The 18,957-nt window shown below is 37.1% G+C and overlaps 1 protein-coding gene across 9 annotated transcripts in view; it reads right to left on the bottom strand.

Moving 5' to 3' along the window:
• The window catches only part of ROBO2 (roundabout guidance receptor 2), a 1,647,790-nt gene that overhangs the window by 1,288,450 nt on the left and 340,383 nt on the right, over nt 1-18,957 (bottom strand). The window contains exon 1 of one of the 9 annotated variants that reach the window (XM_035727385.1): nt 103-521. The exons of the other annotated variants lie outside the window; for them this stretch is intronic. Coding sequence (XP_035583278.1) covers nt 103-232 — 130 coding nt within the window. The 5' untranslated portion in view covers nt 233-521. Of the gene's footprint in view, nt 1-102; nt 522-18,957 lie in introns of those variants that run through there. 9 annotated transcript variants of the gene reach the window in all.

Consider the following 18,957-nt stretch of genomic DNA (forward strand, 5'->3'; position numbering starts at 1 on the left):
TCCAGCAGATGCAGTTGCTCTACCTTCAGCTGTCCTCAAGTTGCCACTGATCAGCCCTGCTAACTCCATTTAGATCTTTAACACAAAACTTTCATCACTTACCCCCTTTCCAAGGTTTTCCTTTCCAGGGGGTCCGAGTCAGCTTGCTCAGAGTTGGTCCAGAGAAAAAGAGCATCAAAACGAAGAAAAGTTCAAGTCTAGTAATTTTCCCCACTTTCTCAAATGATACCATTGCCACAAGTTAATTTCACAAAATCTCTCACATCCTCTTCCCTCCCGGTTATTAAAACAGCATTATCATTGAGAAACCTGAGGTAGGTGTTGTTTTGCCATCTTTAACAGCTGAAATAGCAGCTCCCTGATGTAGCCCTGAGCCAAGCTACATTTCTCACGGATCCGGCTCCTCTCAGCACGCAGTCAGCTCTGCTCCAGCTCCAGGAGCTAGAAAATAATTTCTGATCTTCACTTTGCTTTCAGTGGGAATATATTCCTCAGTGTGCTGGGTGAGCTTGATTGAAAATGATAAAAACAGTCATGTCTGTGTCCAGCAGAAAAGAGAAAAGATGTCAGGATTGTGTGAAAAAGATGAGAAGCTGTTGTACTGACAGCTTTCAGGCTGCCGTGTGATCCTAATAGCCGTGCGACCAACCAAATTGCTCTTTTAAGAGTAATAAGGCTTCAGTGAAAGCCCATGTCACTGCCACTTGGGTGGGTAGTGCTGGGCTTGAAAATCACCCAGGAACCGCCACAGATAACGACTGCTTCAGCCCCGCTTCAGAATATTAAGGGCTGAGCAAAATATAGTATGCACAGAGGGTAGTTAATCTATTGTGTGGATAGACGAGGATTCCAGCGGTGTGGTAGGGAAAGACGCAGAACTTAAAATGCATTTTATGTTTCCTTTACTTCACCTTGTGCCATTAGAAGGGGATTGCATCTGTGCTAATTATTCATAAAAGGGTCTGAAATATTTATTAGAGGAACAACAATAAGTGTATGATTTTTATCTCCAACAGTAAAACAGGCAGGGCAAGTTCTCAATAGTTGCAGTTCTCTTCTGTATTAAAGTCAGTTTATTGGGGCATTTCTGTGTCACCTGCGTGAACCCACCATGAATGCTCTGAGCAAACTTTTGGAAATACCGACACAGACTCCATCAGGGTTGTGCTAATCACACATTCAGGGGAGCACATTTTTTACTTGTTTGTGTACATCACCATGGAAATACAAAAAGCTCTCTAAGTCTCTCAGTCTTTTTTTAATTATATTTATGAAAACATTACTGATCACAAGGTGTGGGTATAATTAACCTCTGGGCACATGACTCTGCTCCCAGACGAAGAAGAGGTAGGTGAAGGCAAAGCAAATAGAAGAAATTTAGTCTCTGTTGCCTGAAGTGAATTAGCATGATCGAAACATTTTGGGCAATATTTGAAATCTGTCTACATCTAAGTATTATCTATATGGTCACTTAGTCCTTTAATTAGTGGGCCACAATGCATGAATTATGCATTTATGTGCTTTAAAGTAATCAATTGCTATATAATGATAACTGCCAATTTATGATGTTACCACTTCAAAATGGGATAAATTGCCCTTTTCAAATCATATTATTGGAAGAAGTACTTCTAAAAGAATAATTTATCTTTTTGAGATAAACTACATTAAATTTGAAAATACAGTTATTAAAATTTGCTTTCATATAAAGGAAGCAATGCTTGTCAAATATATTATGGGATGCACAAAACAAATGCTCAGGTTATCCCTTAGTTTAGAAATAATAATCAATTTGTATTCAACTTTTCATTTGAAAACTTTTGAGGGAAGACAAAAGTTCATATCATGCTTATTTTATAAATAGTAAATTTAAAATTCTATGTCTCTGTATGCTTTCTAATAGAAAGCCCAAATTTAACTCAGAATTCTATTTTCTCTTTACCCATTATTCTTCATCTTATTTACCTCAACTTTCCCTCTCTCTTCAACAGAATGCATGCAAACAGAAGTTGGTAAAATGAATTGGCCAACTCCCTCACCATCACCTTCTGAGGAAGATTCTAGAACTAAACTTATTTACTGTCTACTGGCTCCATTCAGCTCAAAAGAAAGAACACAACTTTTCATAATTAGTGAGTTCTGTTTTTTTTTTTTTTTTTTCTTTTTCTTCTTGTTTAATTACCTGGGTTTTAGGTGGAACAAGAGAATGTTAAGTTGGTTTAAACATGGTGAAATGATGTTGGTAGGGATGTCAAACATTTCTAAAGGGCCTGGACCAGATTGAAGTTAATAGGAAACATACTCCTTCCTCAACAGGGGATACAGTTGGCCAGGTTGACTCTAAGGAAATTTCAAATTTAGATTTTCAAGATTTGCTTCCTTGTTGGTGACCCCCGGTAAACACCAGCCCATAGCTCTCTGTGGTGGGGAAACTGAACTAAATTTGGAGGAATCAAATCACCTTTGCTCATGGAGGGAAGGCCATTCTCCTCTAGAACTCATCTGACTTAAGTGTGAAGTGCTACTCAAGCTCTCTAGATACCAGAAGAGATATGGAGGAACTTTAAATGTGTGGGAATGCCAGAGTTTGAAGCAACAGAAATATTGAATGGAATGGCAGTGGAGACAAATTTTTGAATAGGTATGAGTATGGAAATGCCTTCCCAGCTAAGTTATTATTAACAATAAATTAGCTAACTTCTTACCAATTCTAAATATTTTATATGTAATAACTCATTTAATCCTTAAAAAAACCAATGATCATAGGAGTAATAATCTTCATTTAGTACATTAAGAAACTGAGGCACAGAGAGTTTAAATCACTATTCAAGGTGATAGAGCTGTTGTGAACTTAAATGGCTCAGTTCTGAGCCTCTGCAAATCACTGTACTATGCTCTCTACCAAACTGTTCTTTTCACCCTTCTGAGCTAGCTTGCTCTTAAATAACATCTTTTTATAAAAGAATAGCAAATAATGATGGCACACTCAATATGTACCAGGTTCTAATTAACCTCTTTACATATTCTAGTTATATTATTTCCACAACAACCTTGCGAGATGAATCCATTATTATTCATACTTTACAGATGATTATTTCTTCATTATCACATAGTGAGTAAATAACAGAGCCAGGATTTGAACCCTTGTATGGCCTTAGAATTTGTCATTCCACTCCTGCTCTCCAGTGTTTGGTGCATGGGTCTGAGAAAACCATAAGGACTCCAGTGGGGCTGGAAAAGTAAGAGAATGGTGGGGCAGGGGAGGGAGAGTCTTATGGTATGGGTGTCATGAATCTTCCATGGGTTGTTGGCAGCTGCAGGGAGGTCTATGGCTGTGAAAGTACTAGAGAAGGCCCCCGGAGAGGCATCAGAATAAACTTTTTCACCACCTGCATGTTCTCAAAGTAAAACACAAGGAAAGATTAAACTCCAGCCAAACCTGACTTATGGACAGTTATAATACAACATAATAACATTTTAGTGTAGGTCTTAAAAAGTTGTTAGGAAGACTGCAGAAGAAAAGTACTAAAAGGGAGTATATATTAAAACAAAGTGTAGTGAAAGACTCTGTTCGGCTAGGACACTCCAGGCAGAAGAGATGACCTGTTGACTAAGAATCAAGTGATAATCAGTCAAGAGGCAGAGAATAATCCAGGTTGAGGGAATTGCATGAACACAGTCAAAGAGATGCAAGAAAGCCTGACTCCTTCCAAGAACTGCCAGGGAGACAGCATGGCTGAGTATCTGAGCATACGGGTGAGTATGGGAGATGAGGTAGCAATGGTAGGCAGGGGTTAGATTAAAATTTTAAATATGCTTACTGCCAAAGGTCTTAGGATTTCCTTCAGTGATAGTGAGTCAGTTATGAGTTTAAATCAAGGAAATTACATGATCCAAAATGAGTTTAAAAAAAAGTCTTTGGCTGTAGTATGGTGAAGAATGAAATTAGAAGCAAAAAAAAAAAAAAAAAACTATGTAGAAAGATAGCAATATTCCTAGCAAGATATATTTGCAAATGAAACTAAAACAGTGTAAATAAATAGGAAGAGATAATTTGGAATATCGAAATTCATTAATTCAACAAATATTTAATAACTACGTATTTTGAGCCACATAAAATAGTAGGTATCTTAAGATTAATAAGATAAAGCTAAATAAGACCCTATCATCAGGATGTTTATATTTTAAGAATTTGGTGACAAAATATATACAGGAAGGAATGAACATTGCCCCAGTGTTTCAGCTCTCTTCTTTATATATGATTTTATAAATTCGATTTTGTCTGTTAATATTTGCTCCAACTTTGACACCATTAAGCAAGATTTAAATACCTTAGCAGTTGTACTCATTTTTATTCTAATGCCACTATTTATTCTATTCTAATGACACTCCCTAACATCTTACCATTTATGTGCACTAAGTACAATCTTATCTTTTATTTTCTTTCTTAACAAGAAATCCCACTAATCTCTGATACTAACAATGGTGTAATGTGAGCTATTCTGCTATGCTTTTAATAATTGAAAATATACAAGATAAAGCACCTCCTAATGAGTGTACAACCAAAAATGTTACTAAGCGTTTGAAAAGGATTAGTTTATTTTTATATCAATAGTTTTTTTTTTTAAATCTCATAAATTATACTCACTTCATCACATGCGGTTACAGACTCAGCCAATTCCTTTTCTGAAAATCCAGTGACTTTGGTCATTAGGTAACTAGGTGGTTCTGAATCAGGGGCAATTATACCCTCGCCCCAGGGGACATTTGGCAATGTTCTGAGACATTTTTTGGTTGTCATACTGGGGGGTGAATGCTACTAGCATATATAGTGGCTGGAGGCCAGTGGTGCTGCCAAACATCTTATAATGACCAGGACAGTACCCACAACAAAGAAAAACTTGGCCAAAAATGTCAATGGTGCCAAAGCTGAGAAACTGTGAGGTATCTTCAGTTTGTCTGACCATAAGATAATGATTCCTCTACCCGTTGTTTCACTTCAGTATGACTAGAACAAATGTTCTACTTGACAGAAGGTTGCAAGATAACCACAGAATACTCAAACCAGAGCATTCTCCTACAACACTAACAAAAAATTTCCTATTCATATTCTTATGTTTCAAAGGAAGTCTCCCATTTATCCTGCTATAATTCACTTACAAAGAATCACTCATCTCCCTGAACACCTTATATCAGGACAAAGAAGTGGTAGATTTTCTTGACTGGAGTGAGGAGGGGGCTCAGTGATACATGTGTATACCAGTAAAAATCATTCTTGTTCAGAAAATTCTTGGTGTCCCTTTGTTACTCAAACACCAGAGAATATCACAGAAGCAAACTTAACTGTCTGGCTCTCCAAATGCTTTCTCTCTTAAAAAGACAGCAATGATTACTCTCTACTAACTACAGGTTGCACTATTATTAATATATTTATATACTACATCAATAAACCATAAGAATAAAATTTTAGTGGGAATTTAATCAAGGAGAGAGTTATAAATTAGCCATAGTATTAACTTGATAACTTGAAAGTCCAGGGCTAAGTTCATTAATATATGCATACATATATACATGGTTGTCATTAATTACTTTGGTATTACTCTTTAATTCTTGAACATTCTATTTTGACTATGCAAGTCCAAATATAGATCTGAATATTTCAATGTCCTGTTAGGTTTTCCTTAAATAGAAACCATGAGGTATTATATATAATACAGTACTTCTCTATCGTCTACTGTAAATTCAGATCATTCCACAGATCATTCTCTTATTTATAAGAGAAACATCCCTTGTTTTTTGTACAAGGTAACATATATATTAATTTTATTTCCAAGGTCAAATTAGTGCAGTTACATATGTACCAGGTCAAATATGTGCTGGATAACTATTTCAGTTGCAGCATGGTTGCAAAATTAACTCTGAGTAATTGAAATCTGTAGTTAAGTAAAAGGAAAAAAAATCATTTGTTTTCACTGTTGAGATATATTTAGAAATATTTTCATTCCTTTTTCTTTTGCCAGTGATTTCTATAGAATGAACATCTCTGATTCCCTCCGATTTAAGACCCTGTCATACCTAGGGCTCACTGGGCTACAGGCAAACCAGTTCTCCTATTAGCCTGTTAGTACAGGGGACAACAAGGTAGGGCCGACTCTGTAAAGAGATCAGTGCAAGCTGGTAAGATGCACTTTCAGACAAACTCCTAATATTGCATTTTATTTTTGTCATTGTTCCCTTTTCATACAAAAATAAAATAAAAAACCCAGTTGAGCCTTATATGCCTTTATTGGAGGTTTCTAGTTGTGGTTTTACTTCGTAATATGCTTTTAAAAACTTCTACTGAGAAAGCCAGCTTGATGTTTTGCTCTACGTAAGCTTGTTTTGAAGGGTAATTTTATTTGTATTTTTTAATAGCTTGCAGTAATCGAGGGTGTCCCAAGACCTGTCAGTGTCCCAAAGGGGAGGATTTTGGTCAGCACCTAAATTCAGGCTAATTGGAAGCCATGAAGATTGATTCCACATCCTGGTGGGTCCATCTGCATGAAGACATTGCATGGCCAAAGTTAGCTACAAAGGAGGCTGCAGAGTGAAGTTTTCATTCTGGAGAGCCATGTGACCAGCTAAAATTTGGAGATTCCATTCTTTGAGAAAAAGGAAGTTTATTAGTATACAAGTGTGGTGTTGATTCAGCAAGTCATGTGTGGGAGCTGGGTTCATGTGTTTTAAAAACATCTCCTCTGGGGCACTTGGCTAGCTCAGTCAGTAGAATGTGCACCTCTTGGTCTCAGCGTTATGAGTTCGAGCCCCATGTTGGGCGTGGAGACTACATAAACAAAAACAACAACAACAACAACAACAAAAACCCTCCTCGAGGTATCCCCGCTAATGCAGGCCTACTCCAATGTTCAATAACGATCTTGAAAGGAAAAGTTTATCTAGGTTTGCTTTATAACATCTAGTCCATTATGTTCATATACATATTAATAAAATAAAATTAGAGTAAAGTGTAAATGCTTTTAATGAAATTTAGTATGTTTAGGGAATTCTTGAGAAAATGAAATTAATTTCTAGCCTATGTTAACTCATATTTAATCTAAACTGCAAATGATTACATGACTTTTCTATAAGGAAGGCAGAATATGGGTCCTAAAGAGACATCCTAGTGATTTTCTAGAGAATGAGCCTTGGAATCTACTTAAACATGTCTGAACCTATAAAATACACATTTTTTTTTTTTATCTGAGATATTTTCTCGGGCTTATGTAAAGTTCATTTAAAGGACGGTGCTAGAAAGCTTGCCATGGTTGATTGCCTATGTTATATCAATTACATAAAACATTTCATATCTATAGGAGATATCAATAGGATGTTTATTAAAGAAATATTATTTCTTCCTAATATTTTATAATAAATTTACTGTAACATGGGATATTTCTTCCCACAAAGATATAAACTCTAAATAGTCCTATCTGAATAGCTAGAAAGTCACTAAATCAGGGTTGCAGAATCCCATGAGGAATGTCTGTAGAGCATGTATTAATATATATGGTTGAGTCTGTTTCACCTCTCCCCAGAGTGTTCTTGAGATCCCAGGAATACTATAATGTTGATTCAATTTCTGGATAAATGGTAGATTTTCTTTTCTTTCCTTTTTAAGATTTTATTTATTTATTTGACAGAGAGAGAGACAGCTAGAGAGGGAACACAAGCAAAGGAGTGGGAGAGGGAGAAGCAGGCTCCTGGCCCGGCAGGGAGCCCAATGCAGGGCTCGATCCCAGGACCCTGGGACCATGACCTGAGCCGAAGGCAGACGCTTGACGACTTAGCCACCCGGGTGCCTCAAATGGTAGATTTTCTAAGGAAATGTGTCCATATTGTGAATGTTGAAGATGCCAGATACGATTGTTACATAGCTAACATTGCTTTCTGAAAAAAGCAAATAAATTACAAAATTACAATTTTTAGATTATTTACAAGCTTAAACATAGTGTAAATTTTAAAAAATTAAAAGTAACATTTAAGAAATATATATAACTCTTTTTGCAATGTCTTTACCATTTATGATGAATTCCAATTATCAATTAGGAATTGCTATAGGAATAGCAGTAGGTCTATTATACAGTTATATATCAGTATAGAATTAAGTTTTAACTGTCATGGACAAAAATGGCAGTAGTATTAAAAATCATTTATTTCTCTCTCATGAAAAAGTCTGGATACGGGCATTGAGTTTTGCTTCATAAAGTTCTATGAGATTCAGGCTCCTCCCCCCCCAATTTTATTGAGGTATAATTGACAATTAAAATTGTATATTTTTAAGGTGTATAACTTGATGATGTGATACACATATACACTGTAAAATGTTCATCACAAACAAGCTAATTAACATATCCATCACCTCATATAGTTACCTGTGTATGTGTAGTTAGAACACTTAAGTCTTAACACTTAACACTACTCTTTAATTTCCTCATTAGGGATTCTCTCCATATTCCAAACAACTCAGGATCCAACAGGTTCTCTTCATCGGCAGACATCATGTCAGCAGGAAGGAGGACGAGATAAAGGGGGCGGGGATGACAGAGGTGGATGCAGCTGTCTCTTAGAAAGCTTTAGGAAAATTGCCACATGTCACTTTTGCTTGCAATATATTGGCCATATTTTTGTTCAATCCTGATAAAGGAAGCTGCAAAGTGAAGTCTTTATTCTGGGTAGCCATCTATTTCGTTGAGAAAAAGGGAGAATAGGTTTTGGGAGAAAAATTAGCAGACTCTCACATGGATATCATGATAGATGATAGATAATAGACGTTAAAAAAAAAACACTTTGGTAGTAATTTTTAACTACTAACACAGTAACCCTTACTACTTTAGAACTTGAATTTTCACATGTAATGAAATCAAGTCTATTATAAAACTAGCTTACTTTATAGGCTCATAGAATCTTAGAGTCAGATCAGGACGAAAGATCACCTAGTTTATAAAGAACAAAGTACCAACATTTCTCACCAGTGGTGTCTTAGCTTTTACTTAAATAATTCAAGTAAAAGATTTCTGCTTGTTTTTTCTTAGACCATTCTTACGTTGATCTCAAATGTTTTAGATGCTCATAATTTCCAATCATTAATTCTAGCCCTACTTTTTAATGTAATGCTGAACAAATACTTTCTTCCTTTATCAGGACAATGCTTTGAATGTTAGGAAATAGCTGTTTCTCCCCCTTGAGCCTCAAACCCCCACATTTCCCCTCAGGCCAAATAATTTGCTTTTCTTGAATACAAATTTCAGATTCATTATCATCTAAGTAATCTCCCTCCTTTGGATTTCTGGATGCTATTAAGTTTCTTAAAGACAATCTTAACATCTGATTCAACAATATTTATTCATCCTAGAGCACAAGACATTCTTCATTTTTTTCTTTCTTCCTAATTCAGGCTGAACTAAACATAACAGAAATGATCTGGCAGCTATCCATAATACCCTCCCCCTTCTTATCCCCACCCACCTAGTTCCCATTGCTTAGATGGAGAGTTTGTCATATGACAAAAGTATGGCTCACAATTGCTTCTATAGTTCATTTGTCCTGTGTCCTCTACCATTAAGCTAATGATTTTGACAAGAAGAGTCACCTGGCTCTATTTCCTTTTCTGTTGGATGTCAATTTAATATGACCATGGGGACTATTCATTAGCTTCTGAAAGTTCCAGGAAGAGGCAATTCCTTTGCTTTTATTTTAAATCATTTACACTATTTTAAAACAACCTGAAAATACTATTTTAAATAATCATGCCTAATAGTGCAATATATATACACACACTGATATATTAATATACATATATATGCGTATGTGCATATATAAGCACTAATTCCTAAGTAGGAGAATTTGTTAATTAATCACCCTTAACAGCAAAATAGCTTCCCATTAGTCAAGCCTCAGGTTAATTAATTCACCAGATGATGAGTGATAAAAGTCCTAGTGCTTTCTTCCTAACTACTTACTATTCCATCCAGAGGACATGCTCAATATATCTCACACAGAGCAGCTTGGTTTCTGCTCCTATGGGTGCTGAATTTTAGCATTAGATTTCTTGGAATAAAAAAATATTGAATGCAATTTTTCTTTGACATAGACCTATTTAAAGTTGGTGAAAACATTGGGCACCATTTAGGATTGAACAAATGAACAATTCAGGGAGCTGCCACAGTCTGCCATTGAGGTTGAAGTAGATTTTTTTTTTATAAATAATGCAACCCAACATTCTAGGCAGAAAAGTCCATATCATGACAAGCAAGACATTCCAATCAGATCCACCCAATGAAGTGAGTCACTGAAATGTTTCTTTTAGGTAATTTTTAGGTAATAGAAATGTCTGACCTTGTATCAATAGCTTCATCTGTACCTATGGCTGAGTGTTACTTAGCAACTCACTCCCAACTTCTTAAGGAGGTTGTAGGGAAGACAGAAATCAAGACTTTAAACATAAACTTCCAAATCTAGCTGACATCTTGTCCCTAAACTCCAGGCTCATATATCTAACTAATTATTCAACATCTATAACTTGGATGTAATGGTAGTGAGACTCCCATAACCGTCACCCTTTCATCTTCTCCTACTTCCCCCATTACTCCTCTAATAACTATGTTCTTGTATTATAAAAAGAAAAATTGCCTAACCTAATCACAATAGATCTTTAAAAGCAGAGAGCTTTCCCAAGGTGGCAGCAGAAGAGGAAGTCAGAGGGATTTGAGGCAAGAAAAGGATTTGATAGAATGTTACTGTCTTTGAAGATGGAGGAACCATGAACAATGACTAGAGAGTGACTACTCTGATAAAAGCCCAGCAAGGGTATAGGGAGCTCAGTCTTAGGACCACAAGGAACTGAATTTTGCCAGCAACCTGAATGAACCTGGAAGTGGATTCTCTCCCAGAACCTACAGCTACGAGCCCAGTTTGAATGAGCTCTGATTTTGGCTTTGTGAAAGCCTGAGCAGAGAACCCATCTGGACTTCTGACCTAGAGAAATGTGAAATAATAATATGGGTGTTATTTTAAGCTGTTAAGTTTGTGGTGATTTGTCATGCATCAATAGACAACTAATAATATATAAATCTAATAAGTATCTCAAACTCAACCAGTTTAAGAAAACAAACAAAAAACTCCTAGCCTTTCCTCCCAGTCATCATTCTGCAGCCTTTTCTTTTTATTTAATGATAATTTCAGTCTTCTAGTTTGTTCAGGTAAAAAATTCTGGAGTCATTCTAAAGCCCTCTTTTTCTCTCAAATCCATGTATGAAATCCATCTCAAACCTGTTGAATTAGGGGCTCCTGGGTGGCTCAGTCAGTTAAGCATCTGCTGTCAGCTCAGGTCATGATCTCAGGGTCCTGGGAGGAGCCCCACATCGGGCTCCCTGCTCTGTGAGGAGTCTGCTTCTCCCGTTTGCCCCTCCCCCCTGTTCATGCTCACTCTCTCCCTCTCGCTCTCTCAAAATAAATAAAATCTTTAAAAAAATTTTAAAAAAACCTGTTTAATTGATATCTATGACATACCCAGAATCCAATCAGTTTCCCTCCTTCTACTATCCCCACCCTGGTCTGAGCCACTGACATCTCTCACCCCTTTATTGAAAGTCAACTACTTCCTACTTCAACCTTACCCCACCCCCTTCTGACATACTTTATCAACACAGGAGAGAATAATCTTCTAAAATCTAAAGTTATATCACATATTTTCTAAAAATTCTGTATCACCTCCCCATTTAACGCAGAGTAAAAGCCAATGCCCACATAATGACCTGGAACGTCTTTCATGATCTGTCCCTCCCCAGTCCAACTGACCTTATCTTATCCTATTTTCTTCTTCACTCCCTCTGCTCCAGCCATACTGGCCTCCTTAACGTTCAAAGAATCCAGACATGTTACATGTCTGGATTCTTTGAACGTTAAGGTCCCTTTATTTCTGACTTCAGCTTTATTAAATCCCTTACGTGCTTCATGCTTCTGCTCACTTTTCACCTTCTAAATGACACCTACCCATACACCATGATCCCCATCCTCACTCCTACTACTCCAGAACTCCCTTATCCTGTGGGGTTTGTTTTTTTCATTTTTCCATAACATTTGTTAATTTTTAACACGGTATACACTTTACTTCTTTTTTGTGCTTTGTATTTATTTCCTGTCTCCCCCTAAATAGAATGTAAGCTCTGTGAGAACAGATATTTTATGAGTTTTGTTCACTGATGTATATGTCTACAACACTTGAATATTTATTTGCCTGGCATACAAAAGCAGCCCAGTAGATATTTGTTAAACAAAGGAATGAAGGGCAGGCACTTCCCCATTCCATAGAGACACTAATTAAAGAACACCACCTACAGATCAGAGGCCCTAGGCTGCCCCTGGCAGAGGCATAATGAAACTACAGTCACGTTGAATACATTAATCTAGCCATGAATTTAAACAACAACAACAAAGTTTGATTATGCATCTCTGGAAATTTTCATGATAGGGATAGAAAGAATATGGAATCCTGTCTCTACTACTCCAGCAGTGGGGCATTGGTTAACTTATTTAATCATTCTGTGTCTCATATTCTTCATCTTTAAAATGCAGAAAACAACATATATCTCATGGATTTGTTTTGGAGTTAAATGAGATAACAGATTAAAAGTGTCTGGCAGAGAGTATGTACTCCAAGAATGTCAGGTTTCTCCCCTTCTAGGCATCCTTTACCTTCAGATTGTTGAATAACTGCCAAGGGGTTGAATCCATCTTAGTGACACCTTCTGAATCCATGTCATTTATTTGGGGAAATATTTCAAATACTCTCTCTCTTCCCTGATTCCAGAATGGAACTCAAAATAAAGTTCCCAAAGACATAATTGAGAGGCCTCACCTCTAATATGCCAGTCTCTTAATTTGGAACCTCAAGCTCCCTAGGCTCTGCCTGATCCAGACTTATATCACATGTCTCACACTGATCTCCATTAATTTCTGTCCCTCCCCATTTTCTCTCTCCCACTTTGCTCCTTCCCTCGCCCTTGTATAATCCAGTATAACTCATCTTTCTAACTTCTACAGAATCTAGAACAGGTCTTTGCACAGAGTATTTTTCACTCTAGCAAAGAATTTTGCTAAACAATTAAATGACTTAGAAAGTAACTTGAGTTTATATAGTTCCTCCATGATGGCATATCTGGAGAAGCTCAAATTATCTAGGAGTCTTATTCCTATGTTCCAGGCCTGAGAATGAGGATTTTCCCAGAAAGCACTAACTCCAGTCCCTGATGGCATCTATCTGGGGTCAGCACTTGAAGTACATCTTAAACAACATCGTCTCTGTGTAAATAAAGTCAGACAATCCACATGACCATCATTGTCCTTTGTACCTACTCTTTTTTTATCGCTATTATCCTTTTAAAATATATATATTGTAGCTCTCAGGAGGAAACTAGTGCACTGAAACACAATTTCTCCTCTAAGCACACTCCTTCATTTGCTTATGTTTTTTCAAAAGCTTCCTTTGAGAATTAAATATATTTTTAAATGTGTGTCTCAGGTGGGATATTTTTTAAAGGTAAGAAACAAGCTTTCTTCTTTCCAAAACACTTTGATCTTTTTTTTTCTTTTTTTCTAAATATAATTCCTAAAGCTGAAGCTATAAACATCATTTTCCTCTCTGGAAAAAGATAATTAGGCACCATTTTTAAAAAAGTGATTTTTAGAAGAGGTTTTTAAGCATAAGCAATAAGTGACATGCATCATGGGTATAGTTTTAAGACAGGCAGAACTCTGCTTCAGCATAACCATACAATGAGTAATTTCCACATGACAAAAATTAACATTTGGGTGGCCTAATAGTGTCTCACTCCTGTTTTACTTAGAGGTAGTCAGGGAGATGGAGTGTTCTAGTACAACCATAACAAGGCAATGAGAGCCATGTTTTAAAAAAAGGATTTAGGGTGGGCAGCCTCCTCAGATAGGTGCATCAACCCTTCCTTTTCTAGATGATGAAATCCAGTTTCAGAGAAGCAAAGTACCTTGCTTTCAAAAAATATGTTGCTGTATGAGTTGCCTGGGTGGCTCAGTAGGTTAACTGTCTGCCTTCGGCTCAGCGCAGGTCATGGTCTCAGGGTCCTGGGATGGATCCCTGCGTCAGGCTCCCGGCTCAGCTCTCTGTTTCCAAACTCTGCCCCTCCCCACCACTTGTTCTCTCTCTCTCTCAAATAAATAAATAATATCTTTAAAAAAATATTTTCCTGTTTGAAACTTTACTAAAAGGAGTGTTGTTTGTGTTTTCTCCATAGCATTAGAAAACATGAAGCCTCGGATCCTTGCACCTAAGACCATCCCACATACCATCCTACAGACCCAGTATTAGACAATGGCCTCTGTGAACTGACTAAAGGGCTCAAGGAGATCTACCACTGACTGACTCATTCTGGTGCCTCAAATTTTGCTACTGAAGATATATTCCCTAATATTTCACATCTCCTTACATCTCCCCTCTTTATTATTATTACTATTAATTATTTTTTAGAGCAGCTTTAGGTCACAGCCAAACTGAATGTAAGGTATAGATATTTCCCATATACCTTCTGCCCCACACATGCATAGAGTCCCCCATTATTAACATCCCCCACCAAAGTGGTACATTACATACAATCATGAACCCACATTGACACATTATCATCACCCAAAGCCCATAGAGTACATAAGAGTTCACCCTTAGTGTTGTACATTTCAAGGATTTAGACAGATGCATAATGACATATCCATCAGTGTAGTATCAGACAGATTATTTTCACTAGCCTAAAAGTCCTCTGTGCTTCCCCTGTTCTCCCCCCAACCCCTAAGCCCTGGCAACCACTGATCTTTTTATTGTCCCTTTAGCTTTGCCTTGTCTGGAATGTCACATAGTTGGAATCATACAGTATATAGGCCAGACCCTTTTTTTATGAACAAGGTATGATGTAAATAAGTAAAAATAATGTGACGATTATGATTTTAGAGACTTTTAGTTAATTAATGAGATATTAATGTAACTATAGTATTAAAGTTGTTCTTTAACTTTCTCTCTTTTCCTGTCACTCTTATTCCATTAAGCCTTCCCTTTCCCCATTTTAAGACACAGAATCTGTAAAGCAATTTCCAAGTAAGAAGCCAGATATTTGGGAGGTTAGGCACTAGCACTATGTGTAATTACTCAAAAAAAATGGCCCTATTCCAGCATTAATGGGTCATGGTCCCATATTTACACAGGAAATATTTATGAAATGCTGACTCTATTCCAGTAATCAAGTAAGCACTGAGGCAGGATAAAAAGGTAAATAGTGGAATATTAGAAGTCTTTTAACAGATACAAATAAAATACCGTCGGAAAAGGGGGAAGGCAAGATTAATCCTTATTATGAGGGGTAGGAATAATCAAAGATTTTAACTGAAAAAGTGATACTGAGGGTAGGTAGGATTCTAAATTGGGGTAATGGAAGAAGAGAGGCAGGAAATAACTAAAAAAAGACATAGAAATGGTTTGCTAGTTATTGTAACAAATTACCATAAATTTGGTGGCTTAAAACAACAGAAATGTATTTTCTCACAGTTCTGGAGGCCAGAGGTCTGAAATCAAGGTGCTAGTAGGTCAGGGCCATATTCCCTCTGGAGCCTGTAGGGGAAAATCCTTCCTTTCCTCTTCTAGCTTCTGATGATTGTCAGCGTAAATGGGCTTCATTGGCTTGTGGCTACACCACTTGAATCTTTGCTTCTATTGTCACATCATTTTTTCCTCTGTGTGTCTGTTCTCTTCAGTATGCCTCTCATAAGGACACCTGCCATTGGATTAAGGGTCCACCTGGATAATCCAGGATGATCTCTTTTTAAGATCTTTAACTGAAGTAACAAGACCCTTTTCCCAAAGACGGTAGCATTCATAGGTTCCAAGATTCTACCTATTTGAGGTAAACATCTTTTGGTGGAGGATTTTTCAGCCTCCCACAGATGGAAATGTGCTTTATGAATGAGTGTGTGACTGTGGTTGTATTGGAGTTTGGGGGATGGCGTTGGGTCCAAGGCTGGTAGGGCCTTGAAAAACTGTTGGAGTTCAGTATTACATTATCATCCCTTACTTTGATCCTGAAAGCACCAAATTTTTAAGCTAAGGAAGTGTGGTTATTGTAGAAACCCAACACTCCTCCATTTTTTTGAAAATGAGGTACCAGGTTCAGAAAGGTTAGATAATTTACTCAGTCACATAAGCAATTATGGACATGATAAGTGGCAAACTCAGAATCCAAACATAAGTCATTCAACTCTTAATATCTTCTAGATGAGACCTTTTTAAATATATTTTCCTTCTCCCTCAAGTTATTGAAGACATACAAATTATACACATACACACACACAGAAAATTCTAACATAATGGCATATATATTAATTTCATCAATGAGTCCTTAAATGTTGAGTCATAAAAAATTTTCTTTTATAACCCCACTATAATGGAGGCTTTTCAGCCGTTGGAAACAGGGATAAACATCTACTACAGTATTTACAACAAAACAACATACTATAACTCCTTATTTACGTTCTGCTTCAGAGAATGAAATGTTTTTGAAAGCAGAGATTATATAGCAGCAATAACAAGTTTTGCCTCCATATCCACACTCCTTTTCAGAAAGTCTCCATAAGCATAGTCTGGGTGGTCATTAGAAACATGTATGACTATTGTTCCCTCTCCCCCACACTTCCATACCAATATCACCCCTGGCTGGATCAGGGGAAAGGAAATTAATCTCTGAGTTGAGATACAAATATTTTTAAAAAGTACTTTATATTAAGAACATTAGAGTATAAGTTATTATGTCTGATTCACATTATTGGTGAAGTACATGAGTCAAAGTCAATTAATTCTTGCTTTGAGATCCTATGGGTTGCCCAAATATCCTTCTGAAGTGCCTCAACCTGAGCTAGCAACTTAAATTTGACCTTACTGACAGAACATTTCTCCCTTTGCTGAATGAGAAAGCCCCATCTGGATCAGTAGCCTCCTGAATTCTACCTCTAATCTTCAGCAAGAGAGACATTTGGGCAATATTAACCTGCTTATAAATAATAGGTCTTAGGAGCACCGTAACTCATTTGGGGGAAGAGGTCAAAAACCACTCTTCATCAAAACCATTTGTCACCTTTATGTGATTCTTTACTGAATCACCAAATTGATAATTAGGGTGCAAATGCTTTTGTCTAGATCTACCTCATCATTGGCTATTACCTACAAGGCTAATGACCAGGTGAAAATTCAAGAAAGGTATTTCTAAATCTATATACATTTACAGACAAATATTCTGTCACAATATGCTACTTAAAAAAAAAAAAAAAGACCTGATTCTATCTCTACAACTACTGTGCACTATGAAGAAGTATTATACCCTCGTGCATTAGAGCAAGTGCTTGGAATTACTGACCTCAGTATACAAAAGGAAAGTTCAAAAATCACAAAAAGGCATCAGGGGAAATGAAGTGAATAGAAAGTGGCATCTAGCTAAAAACTGGACATTGGCTAATTGGACCATTTAAAGCAAGTAAAACCATCAGCTCAGTGATGGTCTTCTTGAAGCCGCTCCATCAAAGAGATTCACCCTGTCACATATGACTTCTTTATAATTTCTACCCAACAACACTTAGTCTTCCTCCCTAAGGCAAAGACAATAATAGTCACCAAATATTTCACATGTTTTCTACATTTCATAGGCTTCTGGAAGTTGAGTGGAGCCACATGACTGGAAATGGCCAATGACATGTGAGCTGAAGCGATGTGCATCAATTCTGGACACAGCAGTCAATAGAGGCAAAGTAGAGGCCTCATGTTCCAGAGGCTATAGCTTCAGGGTGATGGACCTTCAGCCATATTGAATCTCTGAGTGCTTTAGGAAGCAAGGCCATCTGCATGCCCCTGCTTCTCCATACCTGTTCACCATAAGCAAGAAATATACTTTTGTTACAAGCCCCTGAGGTCTTAAGGGCTTTCCTTGTAGACTATCTGAACTGAACATGTGAAAGAAAAGTCAAGTGATGGTAAAAGAAAAATTGGGAGTAATAGAAAGAATATGGGCTAAAAGAAATGTGTCCTTGACCTTGCAAATCCAGGGAAATTCTAACCTTACCAAAGGCTGGAAAGGTAATAGTCCTGGCCCTTTAAGCAGGGCCACCCCAGCATATGTTTGTATCCCTATAGCGACAAGTATAAAAGTAAACAAAAGCAACAACTACCATCCAATGATATTCTAGCCAATCAATCATCAGTCAGTCAGAATCTCTCTGCTCACCCTTTTCTTGCCCTCCTGATTTTAACATGCTTTTTTTGCTCCTCTACTTCTTTTTGGATTCAAAACCTTATTCCTGCACATCAGCTTGAATTGTGACTTCTATTCCCTGTTGCACATAACACCTTTTCTGACTCACCTCCTGGCATATGGGCCTGCAGAGTTTCTAGTTCAATCTGGCCCCTTTGGCCTCTAGTGTCATTTCTGCCTAGCAAGGAAAAGACTCCCTGCCTGTGCTTCTCAGTCATTTGAGGGATTAGATTCAGTTACTTGATGAAAATGTTTGATTTTTACGAACATTTATTTTGCCCTTTAGAAGGGCACCCTTTCTAATTCCCATACTAACACGTGCTAGCGGCCAAGAAGGCAGCTTGAGTACTGAAACTGGTAGGGCCTCTGTGTTCTAGTTTATGTTATTGCTACTCCTGCTTGCCTGCAGTTTAATGCCCTTGTACAGTTTCTTTTTCTCTGGTGAGAGAACTATAATACATCACGGTTTTGTTTTCCTCTTTTAAAAAAAATTGAATCAAAAGATGTCTTTTAATCTAAAAATGTAGTATCATAGCAAACCCCAGACCAAAACAATCTGAAAAAAAATTCAAGAACTGACCTATAACATTCAGAATGTTCATGTTCAAGAACT

This window comes from Zalophus californianus, chromosome 1 (genome assembly GCF_009762305.2).
Source record: "Zalophus californianus isolate mZalCal1 chromosome 1, mZalCal1.pri.v2, whole genome shotgun sequence".
In the NCBI taxonomy this organism is placed as follows: Eukaryota; Metazoa; Chordata; class Mammalia; order Carnivora; family Otariidae; genus Zalophus; species Zalophus californianus.